Source organism: Alternaria ethzedia (genome assembly GCF_023757985.1).
Source record: "Alternaria ethzedia strain BMP 0044 chromosome Unknown scaffold_3, whole genome shotgun sequence".
Lineage (NCBI taxonomy): Eukaryota > Fungi > Ascomycota > Dothideomycetes > Pleosporales > Pleosporaceae > Alternaria > Alternaria ethzedia.
Genome location: NW_026056196.1, coordinates 213,178 through 226,235, shown reverse-complemented (window position 1 = coordinate 226,235; position 13,058 = coordinate 213,178). Strand labels below are relative to the sequence as shown.

Genomic DNA, 13,058 nt, shown 5'->3' with positions numbered 1-13,058 from the left:
AATCAGATAATGACAGAGAAGGAGCGAGGCTGATTGGAGGAAGGAGAGAAACAGCGAGTCGAAGAAATCATGAAGGCTCGGTTAAGCTTGGAGAGGTTGGTAGACTGCGAGGAAGATCCATGCCTTGGCTAGTCGCGATGGTCTAGAACACGTGCCTGACAATCTCATGAAGTAAGGCTACCTGGCCTTGAAGAAGAAAGATGTTGCGACAAGGCTGTTCATATTGAGGTCCGTGTTGTTGTTGGAGAGTTCGTCGGCGCTTTTGGGGAGGGTGCAGCCCTGCTTGCGTCATGGCGGCTCGGCTCAAAGCGGAACCTTCGTCGCACCGTGACTTCCTTCGTATCACGGCATCGCGACACAATGTCAGGCACACTCGACAAGCTCCTAGCAAAGGGCAAGGCGAAGCTCTCAGAGTTCACTGGGCAGCCTTCCGGGGGCCATCACCAGCAAGGCCACCCGAACCAAGGCTATCCGGGCCAACAGGGCTATCCGGGCCAGCAGCCTCCCCCGGGCTACCAACAACCCGCTCCAGGCTATCAGCAGCCACCTCAGGGCTACCAGCAGCCACCCCAAGGCTATCCCGCGCCAAATCCAGGACAGTACTCGGGCAGCCAGTATCCTCCGCAATTCCCTCCCCAGAACCAGCAATGGGGGCAGCAGAACCAGCAGCAGAATCAATGGGGCGCACCCCCTCAGCAGCAATGGGGCCCGCCGCCTCCGCAACAGCAGCCCCTCGCACCGCCCGTTCCCCAGGGTAGCAAGCCCCAATCTCCAGCACCTGGCGGCCCCCCGCCTATTCCTCAGAACCGACCGAACTCTGCGCAGCCTCCGCCGCCCCAGAACCTTCCTCCACCACAGGGCCAGAGCGTGTACTGGAAGCCGTCCTTCGACATCAAGACACCCGTGTCGCAGAACTTCCGGCACGAGATCGGCGACCATGGCTGGGGCAACAACGAGAAGCAGATGTATACGGATAAGCCCCAGAATTCGTTCCATCACGACAACCGCCTGATCGTGCGCGCCCTCGTACAAAACGGCAGCTACACCTCTGCGCGTTTGACCTCACACCAGACGCTATCGCGACCGCGCGGATACCTGACAGCGACCTGTCTGCCTCCGTCTGCACCAGGCATATGGCCTGCATACTGGATGCTGCCCGCAGACCCGTTCAAATGGCCGACTGACGGCGAGGTCGACCTTGCCGAGAGCTGGAACGGCGAGACAGAGAACCACTCGTGCCTACATTGGGGCTCCTACACCGGCGAGGATGCACAGAAGCATCGCGTCGTTAAGACCTCCCTTCCAGACCTGGCACGCCAACCACACACCTACGGCTTCGCTTGGATCGAAGAAGAGGGCATACCCGGATGGAGAGGGCGCATGATCTGGTACATCGACAACTACCCAGTTATGAAGGGTTGTATTCCAGAGGGCACACGCCGCATGGAAGACTTTAGGATTCTCATCAACATCGCCATGGGCGGGACCGTAAACCAGGGAAAGCTGCCTGCTGAAGGGTATTACGACTTCGTCATTAGCGATCTCAAGATGTGCGAGGAACCCCATGGCGGATGGCAACAATTCGAACATGCGTGGAACAGCACGCCTGAAGGCAAGGCAATGTAGCAAGGCTTGGAAGCAGCTACCTAGCATATCACCTTTGGGTCTCTGCCCAATATCACTCCGTTATCTGTCACCTTTCTGTTCTTTCACCTTCCCAAAAATGCCCGCCTGTGCACAAGTCGGAATCACGGATTAGGCCGTCGAGGGAAGTCCTAGTCGAATCTAACTAGTTTTTAGAGAGAGAAGGAAGCGCTCTGGCGATTTGCAGAAGCACTGATCTTTTGATATGGCCAGCTACTCCTTCCACGAGTATAACTGCAGGCCGGGTTCATCACATTAACCAGTAGCCCCACCACCTTATTGTCAACTCGATAGCCATAACACGAAGCAGCTCCACTACAGTGCTCAGCAAGCATGACGGCCAACAAGGACGTGGCTTCATTGACTACTTCTCGCCCAAGTAGCTTTATGGACCTCCCTGGCGGTGAGCATCATTCACCTTATTGCTCTATCAGTTAGTGCTAATTTGGCTTCAGAGCTACGGAACAACGTCTACTTGTTTTGCAAGAACGAAGGCATCGTGGACATGAAACGTCCCCAAGACAGCCACACTGGCCTACGGATCGATCGCACCCGCCATCAATTCTTAGGCCTCACTCAGGTCTCGAGGACGCTTCGAAGCGAGTTTGGGGCTTTGTACCGCGAACAACTTCAACTCCGGGTGGACGCACGACACATCTACGAATACCTCGCAATGGTCATTCTGGCATACAGACGATGGGAGGGAGGCGTCAAGACCGTTGTATGCCCGATCTTTGCCAACATCATCCTCGATCTTGGCCCCGGGGTCAATGATCGAAACGATTGCTATTTGGATATCCTCCCGCTGCTGCTAATACGCTCCATGAAACCATCTTTCAAATGTGAGTTCGACTTCTCCACAGAGGTTGACACTACCCACGTTCCAACCGGCCCTCGTCAACCCTGCAGCCAGCTTGTATCAGAAGTATACGGGTCGCTACTCGTACAGGATCTGAACAGTATTCTCAGTGCGCCAAAGACATTAGCAACGGTCCGACCCGAAAATAATAATGTGGATGCCGCGATCCTTTACCTCAAAACTCTGGGTGTGCGAGACCTCAGATTCTATGGAGGCGCTTTAGCAGTAGTCTCGACACCATTTCTCGATCTCTGGCTTACGGCAGACCCTCCCTGGGGCTACAAGCGCGGCACCATCATTCACTCAGCGGGCCTCGAAGCGATGGAATTTCTCGAGAATGCTGGCTTGGCCGATGTCCGCATACTGGACGTCCGGACGAATTGTTGCAAGCCGGAGGATTGGTATGGATGGCTGCATCCTGGAGCGCCCAGATGAGGCACCCAGCGCTAGATCCGTGCTAGCCGAATGGGCTCTAGCGCTTCTCTGTCTGTTTGTTGCAACCTAGGTACTTTACTTTCCTGCATTTTCACCTCCTACCTAAATCAAATGTAAACCGGAGCCAGTAATCGTCTTTTGCATTTGCAGTCGATACCAAATTTGTTCCATCGCTTCAACGCCATCACAATGTCCACTTCGCCGCTCCTGTCGCTGCCTGGCGAAATTCGCAACCGCATCTACGAATACTGCGTCGAACCAAAGGCTATGCAATTGCCACGAATGCCCAAACAACCAGAGAAGCCTTACGAACATGCTCGCTTCGGACTGTACGGCGGCCTTCGCAACGTGTGCAGGCAGATACGTGCAGAATTCGGGTCAATGTACATGGCCAAGACGGTCCTTGTCATCCACCAGGTCACCGCGCACAAGTTCTTCTATTCCTTCTATCCTGGACTGAGGAAACAAAATGGACTTGGAAACGGACTGCTACAGCCGGGCCGCTCGACCGACGAGCTTCCTGTGTCGACTGGCATTCCTGGCGTACAAGGCAACATTCGGATTATCACATACTACGGGCTCCGATACGACGCGAGACTACTCGTACGTCTTTGCGCAAAGTACCCCTCCGTCAAGGTCGCTTTCACAGATGCTAGCGCATGTCTTGATCTTGCGTCCTCCGTCGACGACTTCTTCGCTCACATCTCGTCCGGCGCTTTTCGTCCGCACCTGGAGCTTGTGTTTCAAAGGATCGAGATTACCTGCAGCACCGTGCCTGAGATATGTTTCACCTTCTATTCGAGGGAGATAATGGAAGAAGCAATGAAGCGGGTTGGAGAGGTGGACTCACGGCAGGCTTTGATTGAGATGGGTGCGCCGCCCATGGATGCGTTTGCCATACTTTTCACGGATGCTACGAGCGTGTATAAGCACTCCGCACCGCAGGCTTGAGGCAGACATTGTTTTACGTCTAGTGCCCTCGTATTGGCGTCTAATATTCTCCGGGTCGCATATAGGTTGGCAGTTTGTGCCGTGTTCCTTGCGAGATTCCAATCTCGCAAAGGGACGTGGTTTCTTAGAAGAACTTACCAACTTCCCAAAGCGTCAAGCGCGTTTGCTCGTTGATTACGTATCTCACGTGAAGGTGAAGCCCCGCACCCGTGGACCCCACAGTACATGCAGGTACCCGATAACACGCGCTACCTTATTGCTTGGCAGCCATACCATGGTTCACCTGGTCAGGCGCTTCCCTCTATTTTCACTTCACCACAGACTCTTCTCACGGACAACACAAGCTCGTAGATGGATCACCTACACCTGTACGTCGCCCCTCGCACTCAGCCATGCGGGACTAACTTTGACAGCAGCAACTCAGAAATCGACGGGGAGTATCCGCTCATGGCCTCTGTAGAAGTGCAGATGCGGGGTGTTACCATGAGCGTATCAAACAGTCGCTTTTTGAACCTTCCAGGTGGTGTGTACGTCCTTCCAACTACCCAGAACTTGGCTAATACAGTACCTACAGAACTACGCAATAAGATATACAGCTTCTGCATCGATGCAGACCCCGTTCCACTGCGTCTCCGTCACGATGACCCGATCAAACCGGTAGGAGGATGGCGCTGCTTTACACAGACGTGTCGACAAATCCGAAAAGAGTTCCATATTATCTACATGACTGAAACTGCGTTCCGCCTAGAATCCACTTACCACTACGCCCGATACATCCGCGATTTCTATCCGCCTAGCGACGAGGCCACGATGCTGCGCTACCGCGGCCACATCATCAGTGTAGTTGGGCATAGCCGCGATGAAGATATGGAGGTGGACGAGTTCTACGATGCCGACATCGCCCGCGTCGTCTCGCTTGTCGCGCGCTCACCAAAGGTTCGCTTCACCTTTGAGCTTCAGAAGGATCTAAAGAGATACTCCATCGCGGCAAAGTGCATCGCACAGGTCAACAGTATGCTCTCGATATTCGCTGATTCGTCCAACTCAAAGTGGCGCGACATGGGCAAGTCGATCAAAGAGATGAGACTGAGGGTTCAATTTTCCGACTCTGCACTCCGAATCACCATGGAGCACGACATGGCTAGAAAGTGGAAGACTGCGGTTCATGAGATGTGGAATGAAGTAGCTCAGCCCACGCGTGGCATACGTGAATTTAGGCTCTCATGGCCGGACCCGAACCCGCAGGAGCGTTCATATGGGTATCGACACAAGTTTTGGTTCAGCGACGATGACGATAAGACCAAAAGTTATATTTGGCATTCGTGAGTAGTATGCAGAGGGGGATGGGGATGGGTGATACTTACACGCTAGCTTTGGTTGATAGCTGAGACATGCGCCCAGGCAGCCTGGCGTCGTCTTTGGAACCTATGACAAGGTGTCCTGGATTATCACCCAGTGTTTCATCTTTCACAATGCAAGGGGTTATACTACGACGTCCTGTGTGGTCTGAGGTCGGGTGCGTCGACATGGAAGTAGACGCACTCAGTGCCACGACCTTTCGAAATAGATAGCACTTTACAATATACCTCTACACTCCCGATCTCATGTCCATCTCGACAAATACTTCGTCGGCCGGAGTGGCCAAACATTCTTACAACGCCCCTCTATCGAAGCATGAACATCCAGCCCCTTTCTCTTCATCCAACCCATACTTTCCGCAAACTTATCAACAAATCCCTCGTCGCGAACCATCACCTCGGGAACAATAACCTCGCTCGTAAGCCTCCCAGGTGCCTTCCCACTCTTAAACACGACCACAACCCTCACTATAGTCACGCCGTAGTCAAGATTCCCTCTTCCAGCATGAATCACAACTTCCGCGACATCTCCACTTCCAATGCAAGCCACCCAACGTGCATCATCAAAGCCCAATATAGAATCCAGCTGCACCTTCATCGTTGTAGGCTGCTTAAGATAGCTATGACAGGGCCTAAACGCTATCGACGCTCTTCCAGTCGGATAACTACAATGCCGAATCCGCAGCAAAGGCAGTACATCCAGTCTCAATCGCTCTACCAACGGATCTTCGATAACCAGATCAATGCGACTAGGCACGTGTTCTAGTGGCCTGGAAGGCCCGTAGACGAAGTCAACGTAGCGGAGCCAGGGCTTGATGCTGATAGTGAGCTCTTGTTGGCGGAGAGCTAAAGGTCGGTATTCTTTACGCATTTGCCGGCATACTTGGCTTGGCTTCATCATGCGGAACCAGGCGGATGTGCTGTGGCTCCATGAGCTGTAGAGGACGGGGGATTTGAAGAGTTCGATGGGGCGGTGTTGGGATAGTAGCACGTATTTGTAGATTTGGTTGCGGAGTTCTGGGGTGTGTTAGCTATGTAACTGAACACGAGTTTGTGGGGAAGCGCACCAGCTGGCAGCAGTAAGAGCGGCGAGGCAATGCTCTCTACATTTGTAGTCTCAGTAGAGGTTTTTGGTACATGCCGTCGCTTCTTCATCTTCCTGAACATGTGTAGCAGTTGGCCGTGAATACTCCTTGGCGACGAATGATTGGAGTCGATGGTATCTGGCATTGCGAGGTTCACGGGGTGATCTTTTGATGACATTTCGAATGATTACAGGCGAGAGATACTACATAGCAAGCTGAGCCAGGGTGATGACTCCTCGTAGTTCGTATAGCACACCGAGGCGCAGTTGTGGGGCTAGAGTAAGCGCTGTCCCCAATCGAGCGGACATGCAAGTGCATGGTTAAGCGAAAATCCGGCCATCGACTCCCAAAAGTATCAGGATCACGATTTTGAAGTCCTTGGTTTATTTCTGTTGCAACGATGAATGTAAACGGTGAAGAGGAACGGTGAATGCAAACGTTGTAGGCGACCTAGGTAGGTGACGTCACAGCAAACGCGAGACCCTGAATGTTTACGGTACGTATTTCGCATCCAAAAGAACAACAGCAAAAGCTTCCAACACCATCCGCTTAGCGTCTATCACCATGGATCGCTACACGCCCGAGCTCTCGATGCTTCGCCTGAAGCGACGCCGAGACGACGACGTCCTGTCCAGCAGTCGCCTTCCGCGAGCGAAGAAGGTCGCGTATACTCCAACAGGTATTTTCCACTTTATGCGTCTCTCAGCAGGTCAGTATATATATATCGGAATGTCGCAAAGCGGAAGACTGACATTCATCCAGAGCTCCGCAATCAAATCTACGAGTACGCTGTCGCAGAGGTACCCTCTCAGCTACTCACACCAGTCCATGGACCTCGTGATCACGGCGCCGCAGGCATCGCGCTGACACAAGTCTCCCGCCAAGTAACTTATCATGTGAGACGGATACGAGACATGTACTGATCTAGCATGTCCACGTGTTAGGTACGTTCCGAGTACCGACCAATGTGGCTTGAACGCGCCGAGTTCGTCATTGATTGGCACTCTGTCCACGCATTCCTCGAGAGCTTCTACCCGAACGAAGAAGAGTATGGAAGCGGTCCCAAGAATCTCATCATCCAGTATGAGACGGCTTTCGACTGCACGCTCGATCGACCAACGGAGATCATCCATCTAGTGCGATTGGGCTTGGCCTTCAAGGGACTAGAAGTACGCATTATCCATTTCGATGATTGTGCTCCTGCCGGAGTCTCCATCACCAAGCTGGTACAGTATGGTGGTTTTACACGTCTCGAAACTGAAGACACTGCGCTAGTCAAGGAAGCGAAGCGGAAGTGGCGCGTTGCTGTCCAGGAGTACGAGGTGGAGAGTGTAGCCATCACTATGCAATATCCGGAAGAAGCCGTGGATGTTCAAGTTAAGTTCAGCGAGCAGCTCGCCTCAACGACGGGTACTACCGATCTTGACGGCCTATGGGACGAGATCATGGTATGAAAGGCTCTCCACCAGTATGATGCAGGCACCTCATACAAGGAAAAGTTGAACAGGTCTGTAGACTACATCAAGACAAAATTCTGCAAAGTGGGTAATCCAACGTCAACGTAGGCTCCAGGGTGTTCAGTTTTTTCCTAGGTTGGCGTGGAGGTGAGGAATAGGGCCCCTCCGCACGGGAAGAAAGAAGTAGAACGTAGCCAGGAAGTCGACATTGCCTTTCGGTTCTGTTGATTCTGATCTGTAAATTAACGTAGCCTACGGTGCACATACTCAATTCTACTTTCCAAGGTTTCGTCTGAGGTGCGCGCGTGGCAGGTGGGGCCGCGGGCAATGGACGTTTTGGGTTAGCGCGGGATTATTTGCCTAATCGAACACGAAAGCTCCAGGCACGCCGGTAGGCTCGTCGACTCCTACATGCTCCACGTCGATGAAGGTTTTGAATACGTGATAGCAACACCTTCGCCAATTCATAGATCAGGTTATCGTGTCCTATACCAGCGCTGTTGGCGACGCGCTCGCAGCCATGCGACTCCACGATGCTCCAATCACCTCCGGGTCGACCAATGGACACCACTTCCGCTTCTTAGACCTCGCTGCAGGTATGTTATGAGCACTTCTTCATCTAATGAACGACTTTCACTGACTTCACGCCTCAGAACTTCGGAACCGCATCTATGAATACGCTGCCGAGGCACCGCCGCGCAACATCATACCCAAGCCTGGCAACCCACCCACCATCAGTCTCACTCAAGTCTGCCGACAAATTCGCGATGAATTCAGGAAGATCTACATGCAAAACCTCCCCTTCACAGTCAGAGGCAAGGACATCAAGGGTTTCACGAACGCGTTCTTTGCGTCGGGCCATACGAACCAGCGGGTACTCGATGGGCAACGCCCCACGCGCGTCATTTACCTTTATCCGCCTTTGAGGAATGTGGACATATTACCTCTCCTGGAAGTTAAGATAGCGTTCCCGCAAACCGAGATCACCGTCATCCCCGATCCTGCAGATATCGAAGAGCATTTCTATCCCCCGTACGTTTGTGAGCTCATAACGCACATCCTCGAAAATACGTCGCCTGCATTAAGACACGACGTCCAAGCATCCAAGATCTCTGAAATCTGCTGTCATGAAGTTTGTAGATCCTACTTGTGGTACAAGCCGGGGCATGTACCCCACGGTGTGGATATGACATTGGACCGGGAAGGGCAAGCTTACTTAGATCAGATGAGAGAGCTCTACAACATGACAGGTTTTGAAGACTGGTCTGGGGGTTATCATGACGTTGCATTTGAAGACACAGATGTGCGCAATTTCACCAATTCGAGCCGGAAGATGTAGAGAAAGAATAGAGTCAGCGAGTGATCAGATTGGGCGTCGATATCTCACGCTAGCTTGCGGTCACACATTGTAGCATCATCTTCAAAGACTTCTACAGATTTAAAGTACTTGTATAGATAGTATCTAAAGCATACAGATCACGTAGCTTGCGGCTTTCTTCGCAAATCATGTACTTGGGCGTATTTCACTCTTAATCACGTGGAAACACGTGAATGTGGATCGCATTACCTAGGTAGGCGACTACCTAGTTCGCGCAACGCTAACAAGGGTCACTCTACCGTTGTATCTTCGCATCCAACCGACTGCATCATCTCTCCACTACGTTCTCACAATATACACCCCCGGCACAGCTTCAGTCCCCTCCCAAAATGGCCCACGACCCTGTCAGCAGGCGCGACCGCGGAGATCACTTTCGTTTCCTGGATCTACCAGCAGGTAGGCGCGAACCTCTCCAGGCAGAATCTCAGGGCTAACATGTGTGTAATAGAGTTGCGCAATCGTATCTATGACTTCGCTGCTGAGACCGAAGCCAACCAACCTCGCTGCGTACTGCCATGTCTTGCGCTTGCGCAGAGCTGTCAACAGCTTCGTACCGAGTATCGATCTATCTGTCTGAAGCGAGACATCGTCATCGATTGGAAGGCGGTTCCCGGTTACATGCGCACCTTCTTCCCCACCGTCAACGGCAAGATCGAGAATGTTGAGCTTGCACCAGCGAACATGACCATAGTCACTCCATGGCGCGGCAAGGCGGAGGATACGGGTGATGAGCTTGACTTACTACCGTTGGTCAAATTTGGCCTCTGTAGACCAAACTTCGCCTGTCACTTCATCCACGACACGAAAATCCTGGAACGTGCCGAGAAAGAGGCAGATACAAATCCACATAGTGATGGACGTAATTTCAGAGGCTACATCAATGAAGACACCGAGGCTCTAGAAGGGATGATGCGCAGTCGTAACCCAAATTGGCTGTCCGATATCGAAACCGGTGTTATTACCAAGCTCGTTGCTTTCAATCTCGGCGTTAGCGATCCGCCGCAAGCAACGTTCTACATGAAACCGTCGTCATCCGCCTGGAAAATGTATGATGAAAGCAACGAAGAAAACATGTTCATGGAGTTCTACTTCGAACGTATCGGTGTCGATGAAGTTTGGGGAGTCGTCAGAGAATTTGAGAGGTTTCCTGAAATAAAGTTTGAGTGATCAGAGGCTTCGACATGAGAGTTCACTTAGGCGGTTTGGTATCAGTTAGGAGTGCAAGAATGCACACCATCATGGTTGCTGCTATGCAGATGTCAGAGTCGTCTGCTCCAAGATATCTCAAATTGTACTAGCATTGGTTTGTCCAAAATCTTTGTCTAGTTCAACTACGCCTACACGTCGGACAAGGAAGGAATTAATCACGGTGACAGTTGCGCTGCATTACCCGCTACTTAGGCAGTGTAACATTAAAAGTTTAAACAATCCCATAGCAATTCAACCCTCTAGTCTATCTAACACTTTTCTATTTGGTAGGTGTTAAGACCTTTCATTTGATCGAGTGCACGCGCAACGCAGCCTCCGATGTCGTTTGCTCTCACCACGGACCACCACGCTGATGACTGCCCCCAACTTGCCGACTCTCCTTCTTTCTAACCCCGCAATCTCATCTACTGGATAACTACCGGACCCTGCTAAGAAACTCGAATCAATATCTACAGCATTGTCGCTAGTCAACATGAGAACGCGACGCTCACTCCCCGAGCCCTTCCGCTTCCTCGACCTGCCTGCAGGTGAGTTCATTAGATCGCAAAGCCTATCGCAATAACACTGACGTCATTGCAGAACTTCGCAACTCCGTCTATGAGTTCCTGACTGCCGAATCCGAAGGCTGCGTCCGGCGATTCGCTCTAAAAACGAAATCACCTTCGCTCGGTGCTAGCTCTACTCCCGCTTCAATATCTTCACTCGCACACGTGTGTCAAAAGTTGCGTAAAGAGTTCCTCTCGCACCTCTTTGCCACGTTGGAAGTCGGTCTAGACTGGTTGGATGTTGAGTACTTCTGTCACACGTGGCGGTCCACCCGCCCGCCGAAGTCGATCACCGTATACATTGACGAACACATCTGCAATGAGCCTCCCATTCCAAAGCCGCAATTTGGATGTGGGTCCTGGACCGCTGAGGAGATTGCTGCTGAAACGGCGGATATATTGCAAGGCATTATCCACGTGCGCCGACCGCGCCGAGTGCTACATCCGTCGCTCAACCTCCTTCCGCTACTGCAACTGCGACTCCTGCGTAGAGACTTCATCTGCTGGTTCGTACTAGATCCGAAGGTCGACTGGAATGCTGTGAAAGAGAAGTATAACAGCGAGGACACACTGACTGACGAGCGCGTCGCTACAGCCGTCCAGGACCTCGCGCAGTTGATGGTCTTCGGTAATGAGCCTTGGACGCAGTGCATGGAGAGGAAGCTCGATGAGGTTCTACTTCACCCATGGTCAGACTGGACAGATCTACAGATCGAACTCGTGTTCAAGGAGCAACCAAACGAATTCAAGACCCTGAGCAGCAAGACACGACGCTGTTATTTGCCTGATCTGCGTGGGGCAGGACTGCGAGAGTTCTACGCGACAACCGGCCTGACATTCAACATGAGCATGTCGTCTTCTTCTCCAAAGCCAGACTGGGAAGAGAGTCCTCGATTACGCTAGGGGCCATAGAAGCCATTATGCCGCTATACCCCACTCCATTCTGTTCCCTACCTTCCCACCACCGACCCACCACCAAACCCAAACGTAACATCCCTCCTCAAAACCACCATCTCAAAAGTCGTCTTGCAGCTCCAAGTCCCCGGTCCCCACGTCTTCTTCCGCACCTCCTCATACCCTCTCTTACGCCAATACGCGCCATTGAGACACTCCGCGGCCAGGATCCAAAGGTTCAGCACGCGTTGGCCCTGCAGTCCCTTTTGTTCGAGCTGAATGGTCTCTCTCACGATGAGATACTGCTCTAGGAAGTTGAGCAGCTGGATAGCAAGACCGCGGTGGTGGTACTTCGAATCCCCATCGACACACACGATTTTGATCTCCCAGCCTGTTTCTGTGTCTGCGCACTCTTTTTCCCAGCCGCCTTTCCAGGGTACGAGGGAGGCGCATGCGACGACTTTCCTGCTCTGTTTGCCATCGATGCTGCTGCCTTCGCCACTGATGCTACCGTTTCCGCCATCGATGGCACCGTTCTCGTTCGCGCTCGCCGCATCGTCAAAGATCAATGCGATAACGCTGCCCGCCCCACTAAGCAGCATATGAAGCCCCTCTTCATCGCTAAAGCGCGATTCCGAATTATCCCATTTCGCCGTATCCCGTTCATACGAACGATAGAACGCGTCGTTGACGAGTTGGGTGATGGATTTCGATAGGGTTGGATTCGATTTGAGATCCGACGGTGTGAAAAGCGTTGGTGGGGAAAGGTTTGTTGCCATCATGCGGGTAGAATGAACCATTCAATTACTTTTGACCGGTTTAGAAATTCAGGCTTTGGTGGAGAACGCTTTTTCATTATGGGGAACGCCATTGAGTCATTACGTGCGACAGGGCTTGGAGGTTGAAAGTGCTCCCCAGGCCGTGTGCGAAATTCCAGGTGCCCGCCTCATCGGAATCGGAATGGCTGGGTCATTAATTCCGAACAAAAAGTAGCGAGGATGCACCTTCTTCTTTCGGCTAATATGTGATGGGTCTAGAACCTACTTGACAATTTCGTCTCGAGGTGTATATCATTTGACGTCTTCGTTTTTCTGACGTTCGATGAAATTCGATGTGAATGGCATGATTCGGCCGCATGCCGAGGTTGCAGCACGCTGATGTAAGTCGTCATGATCGAAGCCGCATCCGCAAGGTCACCAACATGGGTAGAAGCGAGCGTCACAACACCTTAATTGTTAGTCGA

At 52.2% G+C, this 13,058-nt stretch overlaps 6 protein-coding genes across 6 annotated transcripts; all 6 read left to right on the top strand.

Annotated features, from left to right (window-relative positions):
• Nucleotides 1-360: 360 nt before the first annotated feature.
• On the top strand, nucleotides 361-1,626 carry J4E87_001563 (uncharacterized protein; the record flags this gene model as incomplete). The annotated part of the gene is made up of 1 exon (XM_049373205.1): nucleotides 361-1,626. One exon carries the CDS (start codon nucleotides 361-363, stop codon nucleotides 1,624-1,626), a length of 1,266 nt encoding a protein of 421 aa, XP_049236575.1.
• Nucleotides 1,627-2,031: 405 nt separating this feature from the next.
• On the top strand, nucleotides 2,032-2,938 carry J4E87_001562 (uncharacterized protein; the record flags this gene model as incomplete). The annotated part of the gene is made up of 2 exons (XM_049373204.1): nucleotides 2,032-2,047; nucleotides 2,100-2,938. 2 exons carry the CDS (start codon nucleotides 2,032-2,034, stop codon nucleotides 2,936-2,938), a joined length of 855 nt encoding a protein of 284 aa, XP_049236574.1.
• A 189-nt stretch (nucleotides 2,939-3,127) lies between these two features.
• Nucleotides 3,128-3,889, top strand: J4E87_001561 (uncharacterized protein; the record flags this gene model as incomplete). Its single annotated transcript, XM_049373203.1, has 1 exon — nucleotides 3,128-3,889. One exon carries the CDS (start codon nucleotides 3,128-3,130, stop codon nucleotides 3,887-3,889), a length of 762 nt encoding a protein of 253 aa, XP_049236573.1.
• Nucleotides 3,890-4,336: 447 nt separating this feature from the next.
• Nucleotides 4,337-5,215, top strand: J4E87_001560 (uncharacterized protein; the record flags this gene model as incomplete). The annotated part of the gene is made up of 1 exon (XM_049373202.1): nucleotides 4,337-5,215. The coding sequence occupies one exon, from the start codon at nucleotides 4,337-4,339 to the stop codon at nucleotides 5,213-5,215; it is 879 nt and encodes a 292-aa protein (XP_049236572.1).
• A 1,681-nt stretch (nucleotides 5,216-6,896) lies between these two features.
• Nucleotides 6,897-10,334, top strand: J4E87_001559 (uncharacterized protein; the record flags this gene model as incomplete). The annotated part of the gene is made up of 7 exons (XM_049373201.1): nucleotides 6,897-7,041; nucleotides 7,095-7,228; nucleotides 7,277-7,780; nucleotides 8,265-8,385; nucleotides 8,443-8,821; nucleotides 9,479-9,563; nucleotides 9,618-10,334. 7 exons carry the CDS (start codon nucleotides 6,897-6,899, stop codon nucleotides 10,332-10,334), a joined length of 2,085 nt encoding a protein of 694 aa, XP_049236571.1.
• Nucleotides 10,335-10,848: 514 nt separating this feature from the next.
• J4E87_001558 (uncharacterized protein) lies at nucleotides 10,849-11,824 on the top strand (the record flags this gene model as incomplete). The annotated part of the gene is made up of 2 exons (XM_049373200.1): nucleotides 10,849-10,903; nucleotides 10,956-11,824. 2 exons carry the CDS (start codon nucleotides 10,849-10,851, stop codon nucleotides 11,822-11,824), a joined length of 924 nt encoding a protein of 307 aa, XP_049236570.1.
• Nucleotides 11,825-13,058: the final 1,234 nt, after the last annotated feature.